The 17,276-nt window shown below is 39.7% G+C and overlaps 1 protein-coding gene across 1 annotated transcript; it reads left to right on the top strand.

The window, feature by feature from the left end:
• Positions 1-1,722: 1,722 nt before the first annotated feature.
• LOC311503712 (uncharacterized protein) lies at positions 1,723-14,796 on the top strand (the record flags this gene model as incomplete). Its single annotated transcript, XM_084566583.1, has 13 exons — positions 1,723-2,093; positions 2,263-2,577; positions 2,683-2,943; positions 3,633-3,708; positions 3,875-3,914; positions 4,094-4,245; positions 5,541-5,721; positions 12,635-13,031; positions 13,158-13,463; positions 13,569-13,829; positions 14,090-14,165; positions 14,332-14,371; positions 14,551-14,796. Exons 1-13 carry the CDS (start codon positions 1,766-1,768, stop codon positions 14,794-14,796), a joined length of 2,679 nt encoding a protein of 892 aa, XP_084422709.1. The 5' UTR covers positions 1,723-1,765.
• Between the last annotated feature and the right edge of the window lie 2,480 nt (positions 14,797-17,276).

The following is a 17,276-nucleotide window of genomic DNA, read 5'->3' on the forward strand; positions in this document are numbered from 1 at the left end:
CATATAGCTGCCCTCAGTCGCTGCTGTTCCAACATGACTTCAGCTAAATATACAGGAAACTAAAATGTTATGATGGACTGGCAAATAGATATAATGCTTTGTAAAAGCATAAGGATAATACAAATAAAAATTAAAATAATAGAACATGTACCGATCAGCCAAAATATTATGACAGGTATTCAAATGTGTGGATGTTGTGAGAATGGAATATTCTGCTGGGAAACATTTGGACTTGGTATTCAAATGTGTGGATGTTACTTAGACATGTAGCACCCACCTAGACCAGACCAGGCACCCCAACCCCATAGCAATGACACTCCTTGATGGCAGCAGCCATCCCCAGCAGGATGCAGCCTGACACAGACACACACACAAAAACAGTTTAGGAACAACTAAAAAAAAAAAAAATACGAAGAACAACACAAGATGTCGACCTGGCCTCCAAATTCACTAGATTCCATACTGATCAAGTATCTGGGATGATCCACAGAGGTCCCTCCCCTCAACATATATCAATAAAACAAACAACAGTGTAACTTGCCATAATTGCTGTTGTTAATGTATTGTGCAATTTCAAGAAACTACAAATAACTACAGGTCTGTTCACAGAGTCAAACAGGTGAAGAGATCTTGAATTATCAGACGAAGACGTCCTGCATGAAGACGTCCACTTCTCTCAACAGAGACCTGAACCTTGCCCTGTCTCAGTGCAGGACAGAAAACAGCTTCACACAGACTGTTGATGGTCCTACACTCAAGTAAAGAAACACTTTTCACACCTTTACTGTGAGCTCATACAAGATGTTAGTTCATGTTAAAAGACACAGAGGCCTGGACGAGAATATGTTGCTTTTACTGATCACAGTTCAATGACAGGAAACTTAATTCTCCACATCCTGCAGCTCATATGTTTTTTCTCAGCCATGATGTTATCAAAGTTCTTCTTTGTGTTCTGCCTTATCAGTATATCATTGCTTCTACAGTAGATATAAATATTGAAAAGCTGTGATCGACAGTAAGTGACAGTTATGAGACAGTGAACGTAATCGGAAATTAATAAACCATTCACACCCTCATCAGCTCAAAATGACCATAAAAGGTGACTTCCTCATTCACAGTGATGAAGCAGGAAGGATGAAGACTTCTTGTATTTTTGCATTTATTCAGTGATAACTAGCAGAGGTAATGAAAAAAATAAGTCAAGTCTGGGTGTTTCCTTTTACACCACGACAACTAAACAGAGAAGTTGGTTATTTGATCTGCTGCTGATCAACTGAAATTCACAAATTACTGAATATTAAAACCATATTGTTTCTTTCTTTTAACTGCAGATTTATTTGGTAAAAAAAAAAAAATGTTACTGTTTTTTAAATTTAAATATTTTAACATGAGAGGAATCACATGATATATTTTGGTTTTTGTCTTTGTTTCCAGTCTAGGAGATGAGTGTCATGGCAGCCCTGTGTGTGAACATGGTGACAGTCAACATGTTACTGAGTGTCTTCTTTCTTTCAGGTCAGCTGTTTGTTCAGTCTCTTTTATTTGGAGACATTACTTGAATCATTTCTAGTCTGAAATATTTTCTACTGACATTGTTCAAAGGGTCTACATGTAACATGCTGCAGATGAACTGGAGTTTGTGTCTCGTCAACTTTCTCTTCAGGCAGATTTTCATCCACATGATGTTCATCATTAGTCTGGTTTTACAGGTGTTTGGGCTGATTGTCGTGAAAATTCAGCCCTCTTCATTACTGCACCAAAGAAGATGGAAGCACTGAGTGGATCTTGTTTGAAAATCCCATGTAACTATAGTGAGAAAGCAGATAAAGGGTTTAACAGCAGCAGAGAAACCTTCGGAGTGTGGATTAAAAATGACTCGAGATTTGGCCTAAATCCAAATAATGTAATCTTCAACAGTAGTGGGTCAGTTAACATCTATCCAATGAATATTACTGGAGACCTGAGACAGAAAAACTGCACCACTCTGTTTTTTAATTTAAACACAAGTCATTCAGACACATACTACTTCAGAATTGAGAACGGACCGTTCAAGGCAACAGCTGATTGTGATCCTCTTCAAATAACAGTTAAAGGTAAGACAGGTTTTATAATTTCACTTTCCTTGAATGAAATGTGAAAGCAGTTCTACCTTGTTCCTTAAACTCTAATGCTAAACATTCTCAGTAAATTTGTTATGCTCAGTATGTAGGAGGAAAAACGAAAACAACTAAAACTGATGTGAAATTTTGCACAAAACCACAGATTCTCCTTGGAGACCTCCAGGACCCAATATTAATATCTCAGGTGATCTGAAGGAGAAGGAGTCTGTCACTATAACCTGCTCAGCTTTCACTCCCTGTCCACACTCCCCTCCTCAACTCACCTGGAATCTCCAACAAGACCCTCACAACAAAATAGAGGAAAACACAGATGGGACCTTTACAACTAAAATCCAGGAGACCATCACTCTGTCAGACACACATGATGGAAACAACATCACCTGTTCTGTCAGATATCCTGTGAATGAAGGAAAAGACGTCAAGACAGCAGAGACACTAGAGACTCTCAATGTTTCATGTGAGACAACCAGAGTTTGTTGTTGGATCCTGTCAGCACATGATGATTCATGGGATGTCAGCTGTTTGTGATGAATAAAGTCAATCTCTGTCACATTTTCCTCAGATGCTCCTAAAGACACCTCAGCATCCATCAGTCCATCAGGTTTGGTGTCAGCAGGTAGCTGGGTGAACCTGACCTGCTCCAGCAGAGCCAAGCCTCCCATCAGACACTTCACCTGGTTCAAGAACAGCACAGATGGACCCATGAACGTATCTGAAGGACACTTCTACAGCTTCAACGTGACTGATGGAGGAGGTTATTACTGTGTGGCCTCAAATCAACTTGGTAACCAGACGTCACCATGGATTCATCTGAATGTTGAAGGTAAATATCATTCAGTATTTATTTTTCTGAATCCACTCAAACACAGTGTTACCTCCCGAGTATGTAGCCGGGGGATGAAGGGAGGAAAACAAAAGAAAATTGTTTCCGGGTAAAAGGAAAGCGACACAGAGACCGATAACTGTGTGTAAAAGAATGGTTCTTTATTCAAAAACAAAATACCAATGATAACTAAGAAAGCTGGTCACGAAACTAAACACAACAGACCAGAACTGACAGCCACAAACAAACTAAAGGCGCCACCACACCTGGGGGGGAAAAAAGACAAAACGAACCAAAAGCGCCACCACACCTGGGGGGAAAAAAGAACACAGGCAAAAGACCAAGAAAGATTACTGTCTTTTCCACAGAAAAGATTAGTCAGTACTTCACCATTCAGAGTTCCAACAAGCAAAGTCAACCTCACGCTTCCACCACTGTGGTCCACCATCTCTCTCTCTCTCCGGGCCGCACCTCTCCTCCACTCTTTAACCAGGATCAGCTGATTACCTGAGTGGAAACTGCTGCTGGTCGGAGGAGGGGCGATCACCTGGAGGAGGAGGAGAGTGGGAGAGAGAGAGGCACAAACACACCAAAACAACCATAGAGGCACTAGGGCCGTAACACACAGTAAGAGTTATATCTGGTTTCATTATATCAGTACGTCCACATTCAATCATGTCTTGTTTTAGGCTCCTCACACTGGGAACCAGTTCTTGGAGGAATCATTGGGATCACCGTACTCATCTGCTTGATCATCTTTGTTTGGTAAGTATCACATATCAAAGCAGCAAACATGACTCAGTTACTGTCGCTGACATTTTAGCTGCACATCCAAAAACATCGCTTTCCCATCAGTCTTAACATTTTACTGTCAAATATATTGACCCTAAAACACAGTATAGTTCATCTAACAGCCTCTGATGTTTTCCAGGTGGTTAAAGTCAAGGCATCAAACTCAACAACAGACTCAGGTTTGTAATGACTAAACTTCTCTGTAGTCTACCTGACTCAGTGTTTAGTTACTTTATATATTACCTCTATCAGAGCAGTCTACTCAACTTATTCAAAAAGTAAAAGTAATGATTTAATCAGGAAGGATTCAGCTGAAGATCTTCCTCACTAAACATCACATGTGGTTCATTTCTTATAGAGTCAAAGAGGTGAAGATCTGGTTGTTGAAGAACCTGCAGGTGAAACACAAGAAGGAGAAAACATCCATTATGGAGAGATCAACTTCTCCAAGCAGAGACGTGACCCGTCCTCTGTCTCAGTGCAGGACAGTGGACAGCAGCAGGACACAATGTACGCACAGGTCAACATCAACAAACCAGCAAAGAGATTAACACAGACTGCTAATGACGCAGATTATCTCTATGCTGAAGTCAAGAAAAAATGAGAAGTGTGTTTTGTTTGTGCAGAGACTCAGATTTAATGTGCAAGTTTTTATTCATGCAACTCATTTAACAAAGAAAAAAACAGACTGGATGATGTCATTATTCATTTGTGTTTCATTTATCACCATGTCCATATCTATGTGCTGACCTCACATACAGCAGATGTTGTTGTGTGATTTATAACATAAAACATTATGTCTTATTTTCTTTTGCCTTCCTGATTGTTGTTCATATATTTCCAGCTTCTTGCTTTAATTCACTCCTGTTTCTGATAACATGTTAGGATTCATCTTTTCTTCCTATTGCAGTTTTATTCTGTGATGCATTTCACTCTAATCTTCATGGACATATTTTGTACTTTTTTTTTTCACAATAGGTAACGTCCTGCAAAGTACAAAGTGTGTGAACCAGCAGAAAAAAAAAAAAAAGGAAGTTGTGGTATTTCTAAGTTTAACTACAAGTCCTCTGTACTCCATTTCTGCACATACAGATGAATACAGCCTCTTACTGTGTTAACCAGCATGTCTGCATTCATTAAAATAGTGTTGAGATTATGTCTGGTTCATTTCTGTGTGAATGCATCTACTTCCTGTGTGAGAGCTCTGACTAACCAACTAACCTAAACCATAATAAATAATAAAACATGGAGCAGGAACAGAGATTAGATCAGATGATGTAGATAAAGTTCATTCAACAAGCTGTACAGAAACATAAACTTAATTGATAGAGTGTAGACCCTGGTAGTAGTGGAGGAGGAGTGAAGAACGAGGAGGTGTGGATGCTGAGACATCAGTGAGGTGGAGGAGGGCTTAATGGATCTGACAGTGAAATGAGAACTGAGAGCATCAGAGAAAGGAGGAGTTTTTTAAATGATAGCAGACAGAATGATTGGCCCACAGACAGAGGTTGTGATTGGTTAAAGCGAGAAGAAACGCCATACTGTACATGTAAATAGTGTGATGTATATTTCAGGACGATGAGCTCCCCCTTGTGGTGAGAGAAGGTGCGGCACAGACAGACAGTGCTAAGGTGCTGCTCAAACATCCTACAGTCATGTATTTATGTTCCTCAGAGGGTTTTACCTCACATGTCTTCCTTTTATTTCTTTGATTATTCTACAAATCTGACGTCATCTGAATGTTGAAGGTAAATGCAGAAGTGAGTCTGGTCTTGTCTTTTTTCTCTCATTTCTTTTCAAACCAGTGAAGAGCTTGACATCCATTATGAAGATGTCCACTTCGCCCAGCAGAGACCTGAACCTTCCTCTATCTCAGTGCAGGACAGTGGACAGCAGCAGGACACGGTGTACACACAGGTCAAAGTGTTTCAGACAGAAAACAGCTTCATACAGACTGCTGATGGTCCAGAGGATCTCTACACTCAAGTAAAAAAACACTGAGTTCACACCTTCTCTGTGAGCTCATTCAAGGTGTTAGTTCATGCTAAAAGACACAGAAGCCTGGACGAGAATATGTTGTTTACTGACAACAGTTCAAGACCGGAAATTGATTTTGTCACTTATCATAGTTCCTCTTCATGTGTTCTTTGTTATGTCAAAAGTTGTCTCCATATCACACACTGCTAATTATAAAGGCCACTTCTCTGCACCCATCTGTGATTTTTAGTTCATTTGTGTCTTTCCATTTGCTACTGTTCTACTGTGTGTCCATTATTTTCTTACAAGTTACTGCGAAAAATGAAAGAATCCCAGTTTGTGGATTTATATTTATATTACACTGTGTCCGACATTTCACATATTGTGTGTAAACATCACATGGAATCATATCGATTCATATTCAGATTGATTCACTCAAAGTATTATAAACACTGAAACAGTAACATTAAACTTCACTGTGGACATCTTCACTCATTCTCTCACTGGGCTTTGAATGTAAACCACCACCAGAGTGCGACATAACTCCTTTAGACTCCATCTTGAATCCACCTGCAGCTCAGATAAGAGTTACTGATGGATAATCTCTGCTTTCCTTCATATTTCACCTCTCTCAATCACATTGCTCTGCTCATTTTCTGTCACCTATTTCAAATGAAATATAAAGTCCCACTGCTGTTTTATTAGTTTGGGATACTTGTTGAAAATAAATAGATGAATCATGACATGTTAATTCATTGACTTGGTTCCAAGACATAAAATAGGCCTCAGAGTTAGACTCACCAGACAGTACCTTTTTTCCATGTTAGATGTTGGTACAAGTTCTATGACATATGCCAAATGCCATGACTGTGTGTTAAATTAACAGAAGAAGACATGGTTGAGGATCTGTGTCAAAGGCTTCAAGTGAATCTTTGCCACATAGAAAGTTGCAGTGCAATGCTCAACACTCAGAGGAGGAAATGAATCAAAGATGGTGACACTGTTGTTGAAGTCGGGGCTAAACTGAGGTCTAAAGTCAGCTTCTGGTATAAGCATATGGAAGAAGAAGGTGTGAGAAAGAAAGAGAGACATGGTTCCTCCCCCTACTGATCAGATCCTTCCGATTACCGCAGATCAGCTTCACCTAAGGGAGAGAACACAAGACATCACATTTAACCAGTCTTTACGGCCCTTGACCAGCAGAGGGGAAAACCGAGGCCTGTAACGGGGCGTTCCCACAGTGTGTGTGATGCTGTGGGAACAAGTTTTGACCTTGTCTTTGGAGGAAACAGCAAAACAAATCGAGATATCACACAGTTTTCAGCATGTTCATATTTATGCACTGACCTCACATGGTGTCTGTCATGATGTCATGGTGATTGTTCAGATGTGTGAAATGAACTCATCTGAAGTTGTCCTGTGAAATTATGCCCCAAGACGTTGGCAGCAGATACTGAGATGTTTCTAGTGGTAACAACTGAAATATTAAAGTTGCAGGAGGAGCCTTTGAGTTTTTCTTCGCTGAACTCTAAGATGTAAAAGTATAAGATAGTGATATTGAAGTGAAGTGATATTTTTCTATCCAAGTTCTTGTTACAATATTTATTGTGAATCTTACATATGTAATCGGAGCATTTACACAAACACAATAAATCTTTGCTGCAGAACAGAGATACAGAGATACTCTGGGTTGCCAGGTCATCAGCATGTTTTCATTTATGTGCTAACCTCGTGTTTGTAGTTTCGCTGTTATTTATATATCAGACGTGTGAAATGAACTCATCTGAACGTGTCCTGTGAAATTATAGGCCCCAAGACGTTGGCAGCAGATCCTGAGAAGTTGTATGGAGGGTTCTTCCATGGACTGAACGGATGCTTGATCATATTTGCTTCCACTTCTGGTGCTCATATGTTCATCATAAAGTCGTTATTTTAGCATTTTATCAAAACATATTCACAGTACAGTTGGATAATGAGTACAGGCTTAAAGTGGAGATTCTCAGTTTTAATTTGAGGTGATCAGATCAACCTGAACCAGAATGAAGGGAATAATCAATTGTGTCTGTTTACTTATCTAATTTATAGGAAACATTTGGCAAAATTTTTTAATAATTGCATACATTGGTGTCATGCACTGCATACAGAGAATAGATGCACCCCCACTGGTCATGCAGTGACAGTGCAGGTGTCTTTGAGTGGTGCATGGGATTGATTCGCTTGAACAAATGAGTCATTCACACCCTGATGAGGTCAAGGTCCCACAAAAGATTTTCTTTCTCTTTCTCAGGATTAAAGCAGGAAGGATGAAGACTTCTTAAGAGAACGACTAAACAGAGAGAAGTTGGTTATTTGATCTGCTGCTGATCAACTGATATTCAGAAATGACTGCATTTTTGGTTTAATCTGAGGATCTAACATTAAACCCTTGCACACACACCTATTCTAAATCAGACAAAACCTGATCATGTAAAAAATAACCAGGTATTTCAGGTATGTAACCTTCTGTGCAGTCCAAAGAACACATATTATTTCACATTATTTCACTAAAAATCTTTTGCTTTTTCCTCAGGTTTATGTCCTTAAAACGTTTCACCTGTTGACCTCAGGCATCACGTCATCTGAAGACGATTTCAGTGACATAAAGTGCATCTGCACAACATCATCACCTGACCGTTCAGTCTGATGTCAGGATCAACTATTGTCTCCAGGCTGAAATATGAAAACCTTGTAGAAGTCCATAATGTAGATCTTCATGTCCTCCAGCTGCTCCGCCTTAAATACATGGGTCACTCATATATTTAACAGACCGTGTTTAGACATCGATTTCAACACCTGATGAGCTTTAGGTGCTGTTGACCTCAGAGGAGCTGCATCTGTACTGACAGATTCATATGTGAACATTTACATTTGACAGACTGTGTTTTATAGAACAGAAAACTTCCTCTAAAGCAACAATCTCTACTCGGTGGTGTGAATTGGGGACTGCACATCATCCACAGTGGTCCTGAACACAGGAACGCCGCAGGGCTGTGTGTTCACCCAGCTCTCTTCACACTCTTCACACATGACTGTTCTGCCATCCATCCCAGCTCAGAAAACAACCTTGTTCTGAACACCAGCAAGACCAAGGAGGTCACTGTGGACTACAGGTGGTCAAGGAAGACAGAGCACGCTCCTCTCCTCATATAAGGGGAGGTGGTCGAGCGGGTCAATGACATCAAATTCCTGGGCAATCACATCACATCTGACCTGACCTGACCTGGTCTGTGAACACTCCACACATGGTGAAGAAGGCCCAACAGAGGCTTTTATTCCTCAGAAAGCTGAAGAGGGCTGGACTCTCCTGTAAACTACTGACAAACTTCTACAGGACCACAATAGAACCCATCCTCTGTCTCGGTGTGACAGTGTGGTATGGGAGCTGCACAGCACAGGACAGGAGGGACCTAGACTGGGTGTTAAGAACTGCACAGGGGATTGTAGGGGTCCTCTCCCAGATTTGGGCCATGGACTGTTTGTACCTCTTCCTTCACAGAAAAGGTACAGAAACATCAGAACCAACAGACTGCTGCACAGCTTCCTCCACAGAATGATTCCTGTGAAATCATTCATTCATTCATTTATCTTCTGTCACTGCTTGTCCTGTGAAGGGTTGCAGAAATCAATCACTTTTATTTTATTTCCTCAAGCGTTTTTGTGTGTGTGTCTGTGTCAGGCTGCATCTTGCTGGGGATGGCTGCTGCCATCAAGGAGTGTCATTGCTATGGGGTTGGGGTGCCTGGTCTGATCTAGGTGGGTGCTACATGTTTAAGTAACATCCACATTAATGAATACCAGGTCCAACAGTTTAAATTAGTCATTGACACCTGATGAGCTTAAGAAACCACAAATTTGTATGTCCTGATTAACACAAGTTAAGCAGGAAGTCATGTGATATGTTGTGGCTGTACAACCAAACCAACTGTGGTCACAGTCTTAATATATAACGTCCGCCTTCTTTCAAAGTAGGTTTAACAGGGAAGTTGTTACTTGGTCTCTTTCTGATCTGCTCAAGTTCAAAACCACTGATATCAAAACGTTCTACAGTCTTTGTTTCACCTGCAGACTCATCTGGTAAGAAACATGTCACGACTTTTTATATTTTAGTGTTTTAACCTACAGGTTTGTTATTTTATTGCTTTTCTGGAAGTCTTGGAAATGTGTGTTGTGGTTGGTTCATGTTGTCAGATACTATTTATGATGTAGGACAGTCTGGTTGTTCATGAAGAGTTGAACATGTGAATTTAAGGAACAACTTTGTTCTTTTAAAACAACATTAAACATTCTTTCAACTTAAATGAAAGTTCTAAATGATGCCTTTATGGAAAATGTAAAAAATTATTTAAAAAAAGCTTCTTTATCCATTTTAGCCTTTCAAACCTCTGTCCTATAGAGATACATGTACACACACATTTAGTCTGAGGCTGAGAAAGTCGACAAGAGGATAGTCATAGATATGTTGGATTTGCTTTGATATGTTTTCATTGACAGTAGGAGACCCCCCCAGGGGACCCCCACCAACTCTGAAAACACTCAGTCCTGTTATATATCATGAGCATGACTCTTTAAAATAGTTCATTATGACAACGGTGCTCAATTCAAAATGAAAACAAGTTATTCATCTGACATTGATGGAAAGAAAATCAAAGCGGAAGAGGAGAAAAGATAAAAGCAGAAAAATAGAAAAAAGTCACCAAATTAATAAACATCTTTGAGTGAGAGATTCATCTAAAATGTTTAGGAGCTTGGTGCTGCTCAATCTCTCCTCTGCAGAACACTTTCTGACCATCAACAGCTGCATGAAGGGGGAGCCACCCATCTGTAAGCCACCCTGTGGTGAACAGTTTGCACAAGTTCTTCACAATAAATGGTGGATGTGATGTTTTCTGAACAATCTTTTTGTTACAATCCAATACATGTCTTTAAAAATCCTCCTCATCATGTTTAAAATAAGGTCAGCGTTAAAGCGTACCTTCACGAGGGAACTCCTGTGTCCATAAACTCTTAATAAGACAATAATAATCTCCACATGTGTGTCTGCCAGTGAGAGGGAGGCTGTGGTGGTGGCATTACAAGGCTGAAAGGTTGCCTATCAAAAGAGGAAATCCAAAAATAATTAACAAAAAATGTCTCTGTGCGCGCCGACACTGACTGAAGGGAAATTGAACCCAGTTTACATCTCCACATATAGCTGCCCTCAGTCGCTTCATGACTTCAGCTAAATATACGGCAAACGAAAATGTTATGATGGACTGGCAAATAGATTTACTTCTTTGTTAAAGGATCAGAGATAATATAACAAAAAAAAACTAAAATAATAGGAGAACATACACAGATCAGCCAAAATATCATGACCACTGATAGGAGAAGTAAATTACATTGACCATCTTGTGACAATTCAGAGTTCTGCTGGGAAACTTTTGGACCTGCTATTCATTCATGTGGATGTTACTTAGACATGTAGCACCCACCAAGACCAGACCAGGCACCCCCACCCCATAGCAATGACACTCCTTGATGGCAGCAGCCATCCCCAGCAGGATGCAGCCTGACACAGACACACACACAAAAACAGTTTAGGAACAACTAAAAAAAAAATATGAAGAACAGCACAAGATGTCGACCTGGCTTCCAAATTCACTAGATCCCAAACTGATCAAGTATCTGTGGGATGATCCACAGAGGTCCCTCCCCTCAACATATATCAATATAACAAACAACAGTGTAACTTGCCATAATTGCTGTTGTTAATGTATTGTGCAATTTCAAGAAACTATAAATAACGACAGGTCTGTTCACAGAGTCAAACAGGTGAAGAGATCTTAAATTATCAGAGGAAGACGTCCTGCATGAAGACGTCCTCTCTCAACAGAGACCTGAACCTTCCCCTGTCTCAGTGCAGGACAGAAAACAGCTTCACACAGACTGTTGATGGTCCTACACTCAAGTAAAGAAACACTTTTCACACCTTTACTGTGAGCTCACACAAGATGTTAGTTCATGTTAAAAGACACAGAGGCCTGGACGAGAATATGTTGCATTTACTGATCACAGTTCAATGACAGGAAACTTAATTCTCCACATCCTGCAGCTCATATGTTTTTTCTCAGCCATGATGTTATCAAAGTTCTTCTTTGTGTTCTGCCTTATAAGTATATCATTGCTTCTACAGTAGATATAAATATTGAAAAGCTGTGATCGACAGTAAGTGACAGTTGTGAGACAGTGAACGTAATCGGAAATTAATAAACCATTCACACCCTCATCAGCTCAAAATGACCATAAAAGGTGACTTCCTCATTCACAGTGATGAAGCAGGAAGGATGAAGACTTCTTGTATTTTTGCATTTATTCAGTGATAACTAGCAGAAGTAATGAAAAAAATAAGTCAAGTCTGGATGTTTCCTTTTACACCACGACAACTAAACAGAGAAGTTGGTTATTTGATCTGCTGCTGATCAACTGAAATTCACAAATTACTGAATATTAAAACCATATTGTTTCTTTCTTTTAACTGCAGATTTATTTGGTAAAAAATTTTTTTTTACTGTTTTTTAAATTTAAATATTTTAACATGAGAGGAATCACATGATATATTTTGTTTTTTGTCTTTGTTTCCAGTCTAGGAGATGAGTGCCATGGCAGCCCTGTGTGTGAACGTGGTGACAGTCAACATGTTACTGAGTGTCTTCTTTCTTTCAGGTCAGCTGTTTGTTCAGTCTCTTTTATTTGGAGACATTACTTGAATCATTTCTAGTCTGAAATATTTTCTACTGACATTGTTCAAAGGGTCTACATGTAACATGCTTCAGATGAACTGGAGTTTGTGTCTCGTCAACTTTCTCTTCAGGCAGATTTTCATCCACATGATGTTCATCATTAGTCTGGTTTTACAGGTGTTTGGGCTGATTGTCGTGAAAATTCAGCCCTCTTCATTACTGCACCAAAGAAGATGGAAGCACTGAGTGGATCTTGTTTGAAAATCCCATGTAACTATAGTGAGAAACCAGATAAAGGGTTTAACAGCAGCAGAGAAACCTTCGGAGTATGGATTAAAAAGGACTCGAGATTTGGCCTAAATCCAAATAATGTAATCTTCAACAGTAGAAAGTCAGTTAACATCTATCCAATGAATATTACTGGAGACCTGAGACAGAAAAACTGCACCACTCTGTTTTTTAATTTAAACACAAGTCATTCAGACACATACTACTTCAGAATTGAGAACGGGCCGTTCCTGGCGACAGCTGATTGTGATCCTCTTCAAATAACAGTTAAAGGTAAGACAGGTTTTATAATTTCACTTTATTTGTTAAAATGTGGAGCAGTTGTAGCTTAGTTCATAAACTCTGTAATGCATCGGTAAATTTGTTTTGCTCAGTCTTAAATTTTGCACAAAACCACAGATTCTCCTTGGAGACCCACAATTAAAATTCCAGATGATGTGAAGGAGAAGGAGTCTGTCACTATAACCTGCTCAGCTTTCACTCCCTGTCCACACTCCCCTCCTCAACTCACCTGGAATCTCCAACAAGACCCTCACAACAAAATAGAGGAAAACACAGATGGGACCTTTACAACTAAAATCCAGGAGACCATCACTCTGTCAGACACACATGATGGAAACAACATCATCTGTTCTGTCAGATATCCTGTGAATGAAGGAAAAGACGTCAAGACAGCAGAGACACAAGAGACTCTCAGTGTTTCATGTAAGACAACAAGAGTTTGTTGTTGGATCCTGTCAGCACATGATGATTCATGAGATGTCAGCTGTTTGTGATGAATAAAGTCAATCTCTGTCACATTTTCCTCAGATGCTCCTAAAGACACCTCAGCATCCATCAGTCCATCAGGTTTGGTGTCAGCAGGTACCTGGGTGAACCTGACCTGCTCCAGCAGAGCCAAGCCTCCCGTCAGACGCTTCACCTGGTTCAAGAACAGCAAAGATGGACCCATGAATGTATCTGAAGGACACTTCTACAGCTTCAATGTGACTGATGGAGGAGGTTATTACTGTGTGGCCTCAAATCAACTTGGTAACCAGACGTCACCATGGATTCATCTGAATGTTGAAGGTAAATGAAGAAATGAAGTCAGTCTGCTGTCGTCTTTTTTCCCTCTTGTTTCTTTTCTGATGTTCTATGTCTACTTTAGTTTCACTTGGTTTTATTTTCTATGAACAGAGAGCTCGCAGACTTCAGTTACTGGGATTAATCTGACTGTTGAAGGTAAATATCATTCAGTATTTATTTTTCTGAATCCACTCAAACACAGTAAGAGTTATTTCTGGTTTCATTATATCAATACGTCCACATTAAATCATGTCTTGTTTTAGGCTCCTCACACTGGAAACCAGTTCTTGGAGGAATCATTGGGATCATCGTACTCATCTGCTTGATCATCTTTGTTTGGTAAGTATCACATATCAAAGCAGCAAACATGACTCAGTTACTGTCGCTGACATTTTAGCTGCACATCCAAAAATATCTGTTTCCCATCAGTCTTAACATTTTACTGTCAAATATATTGACCCTAAAACACAGTATAGTTCATCTAACAGCCTCTGATGTTTTCCAGGTGGTTAAAGTCAAGGCATCAAACTCAACAACAGACTCAGGTTTGCAATGACTAAACTTCTCTGTAGTCTACCTGACTCAGTGTTTAGTTACTTTATATATTACCTCTATCAGAGCAGTCTACTCAATGTATTCAAAAAGTAAAAGTAATGATTTAATAAGGAAGGATTCAGGTGAAGATCTTCCTCACTAAACGTCACATGTGGTTAATTTCTTATAGAGTCAAAGAGGTGAAGATCTGGTTGTTGAAGAAGCTGCAGGTGAAACACAAGAAGGAAAAAACATCCATTATGGAGAGATCAGTTTCTCCAAGCAGAGACGTGACCCGTCCTCTGTCTCAGTGCAGGACAGTGGACAGCAGCAGGACACGGTGTACGCACAGGTCAACATCAAGAAACCAGCAAGGAGATTAACACAGACTGCTAACGACACAGATTATCTCTATGCTGAAGTCAAGAAGAAATGAGAAGTGTGTTTTGTTTGTGTGGAGACTCAGATTTAATGTGCTGCAAGTTTTATTCATGCAACTCATTTAAGAAGAAAAAAAGACAGGATGATGTCATTATTCATTTCTATTTCAATTATCATCACGTCCATATCTATGTGCTGACCTCATATACAGCAGATGTTGTGTGATTTGTAACATGAAACATTGAGTCTTATTTTATTTTTCCTTTCCGATTGTTGTTCATATATTTCCAGCTTCTCGCTTTAATTCACTCCTGTTTCTGATAACATGTTAGGATTCATTGCTCAGTTTTATTCAGTGATGCATTTCGCTCTAATCTTCATGGACATATTTTGCTGTTTGAGTTTTTTTCTTAATAGAGGTAATGTCCTGCAAAGTGCAAATTGTGTGACCCTGGTAGTAGTGGAGGAGGAGTGAAGAACGAGGAGGTGTGGATGCTGAGACATCAGTGAGGTGGAGGAGGGCTGAATGGATCTGACAGTGAAATGAGAACTGAGAGCAGCAGAGAAAGGAGGAGTTTTTAAAATGACAGCAGACAAAATGATTGTCCCACAGACAGAGGTTGTGATTGGTTAAAGTGAGGAAGGAACACCATACTGTACATGTAAATAGTGTGATGTATATTTCAGGACGGTGAGCTCCCCCTTGTGGTGAGAGAAGGTGCAGCACAGACAGACAGTGCTAAGGTGCTGCTCAAACATCCTACAGTCATGTATTTATGTTCCTCAGAGGGTTTTACCTCACATGTCTTCATTTTATTTCTTTGATTATTCTACAAATTTGACGTCATCTGAATTTATTCATTCATTGATCTTCTGTAACTGCTTGTTCCTATGAAGGGTCGCGGGGTCTGCTGCAGCCTGTCCGAGCTGTCATCGGGCGAGAGACGGGTAGTTCCTCTTCATGTGTTCTTTGTTGTGTCATAAGTTATCTACATATCACACACTGCTAATTATAAAGGCCACAAATCTGCACCAATTTGTGATTTTCAGTTCATTTGCTTCTTTCCATTTGCTACTGTTCTACTGTTTGTCCATTATTTTATTACAAGTTACTGTGAAAAATGAAAGAATCCTTGTTTGTGAATTTATATTTATATTACACTGTGTCCGACATTTCACATATTGTGTGTAAATATCACCTGGAATCATATCGATTCATATTCAGATTGATTCACTCAAAGTATTATAAACACTGAAACAGTAACATTAAACTTCTCTGTGGACATCTGCACTCATTCTCTCAATGGGCTTTGAATGTAAACCACCACCAGAGGGCGACATAACTCCTTTAGACTCCATCTTGAATCCACCTGCAGCTCAGATAAGAGTTACTGATGGATAATCTCTGCTTTCCTTCATATTTCACCTCTCTCAATCACATTGCTCTGCTCATTTTCTGTCACCTATTTCAAATGAAATATAAAGTCCCACTGCTGTTTTATTAGTTTGGGATACTTGTTGAAAATAAATGGATGAATCATGACATTTTAATTCATTGACTTGGTTCCAAGACATAAAATAGACCTCAGAGTTAGACTCACCAGACAGTACCTTTTTTCCATGCTAGATGTTGGTACAAGTTCTATGACATATGCCAAATGCCATGACTGTGTGTTAAATTAACAGAAGAAGACATGATTGAGGATCTCTGTGTCAAAGGCTTCAAGTGAATCTTTGCCACATAGAAAGTTGCAGTGCAATGCTCAACACTCAGAGGAGGAAATGAATCAAAGATGGTGACACTGTTGTTGAAGTCGGGGCTAAACTGAGGTCTAAAGTCAGCTTCTGGTATAAGCATATGGAAGAAGAAGGTGTGAGAAAGAAAGAGAGACATGGTTCCTCCCCCTACTGATCAGATCCTTCCGATTACCGCAGATCAGCTTCACCTAAGGGAGAGAACACAAGACATCACATTTAACCAGTCTTTACGGCCCTTGACCAGCAGAGGGGAAAACCGAGGCCTGTAACGGGGGCGTTCCCACAGTGTGTGTGACACTGTGGTGACAAGTTTTGACCTTGTCTTTGGAGGAAACAGCAAAACAAATCGAGATATCACACAGTTTTCAGCATGTTCATATTTATGCACTGACCTCACATGGTGTCTGTCATGGTGATTGTTATTTATATTTATTTATACATCAGACATGTGAAATGAACTCATCTGAAGGTGACCTGTGAAATCAGGCCCCAAGACGTTGGCAGCAGATCCTGAGAAGTTGTATGGAGGGTTCTTCCATGGATTGAACGGATGCTTGATCATATTTGCTTCCACTTCTGGTGCTCATATGTTCATCATAAAGTCTTTATTTTAGCATTTTATCAAAACATATTCACAGTACAGTTGGATAATGAGTACAGGCTTAAAGTGGAGATTCTCAGTTGTAATTTGAGGTGATCAGATCAACCTGAACCAGAATGAAGGGAATAATCAATTGTGTCTGTTTACTTATCTAATTTATGGGAAACATTTGGCAA

This window comes from Chelon labrosus (genome assembly GCF_963514085.1).
Source record: "Chelon labrosus genome assembly, chromosome: 18".
Taxonomy (NCBI): Eukaryota; Metazoa; Chordata; class Actinopteri; order Mugiliformes; family Mugilidae; genus Chelon; species Chelon labrosus.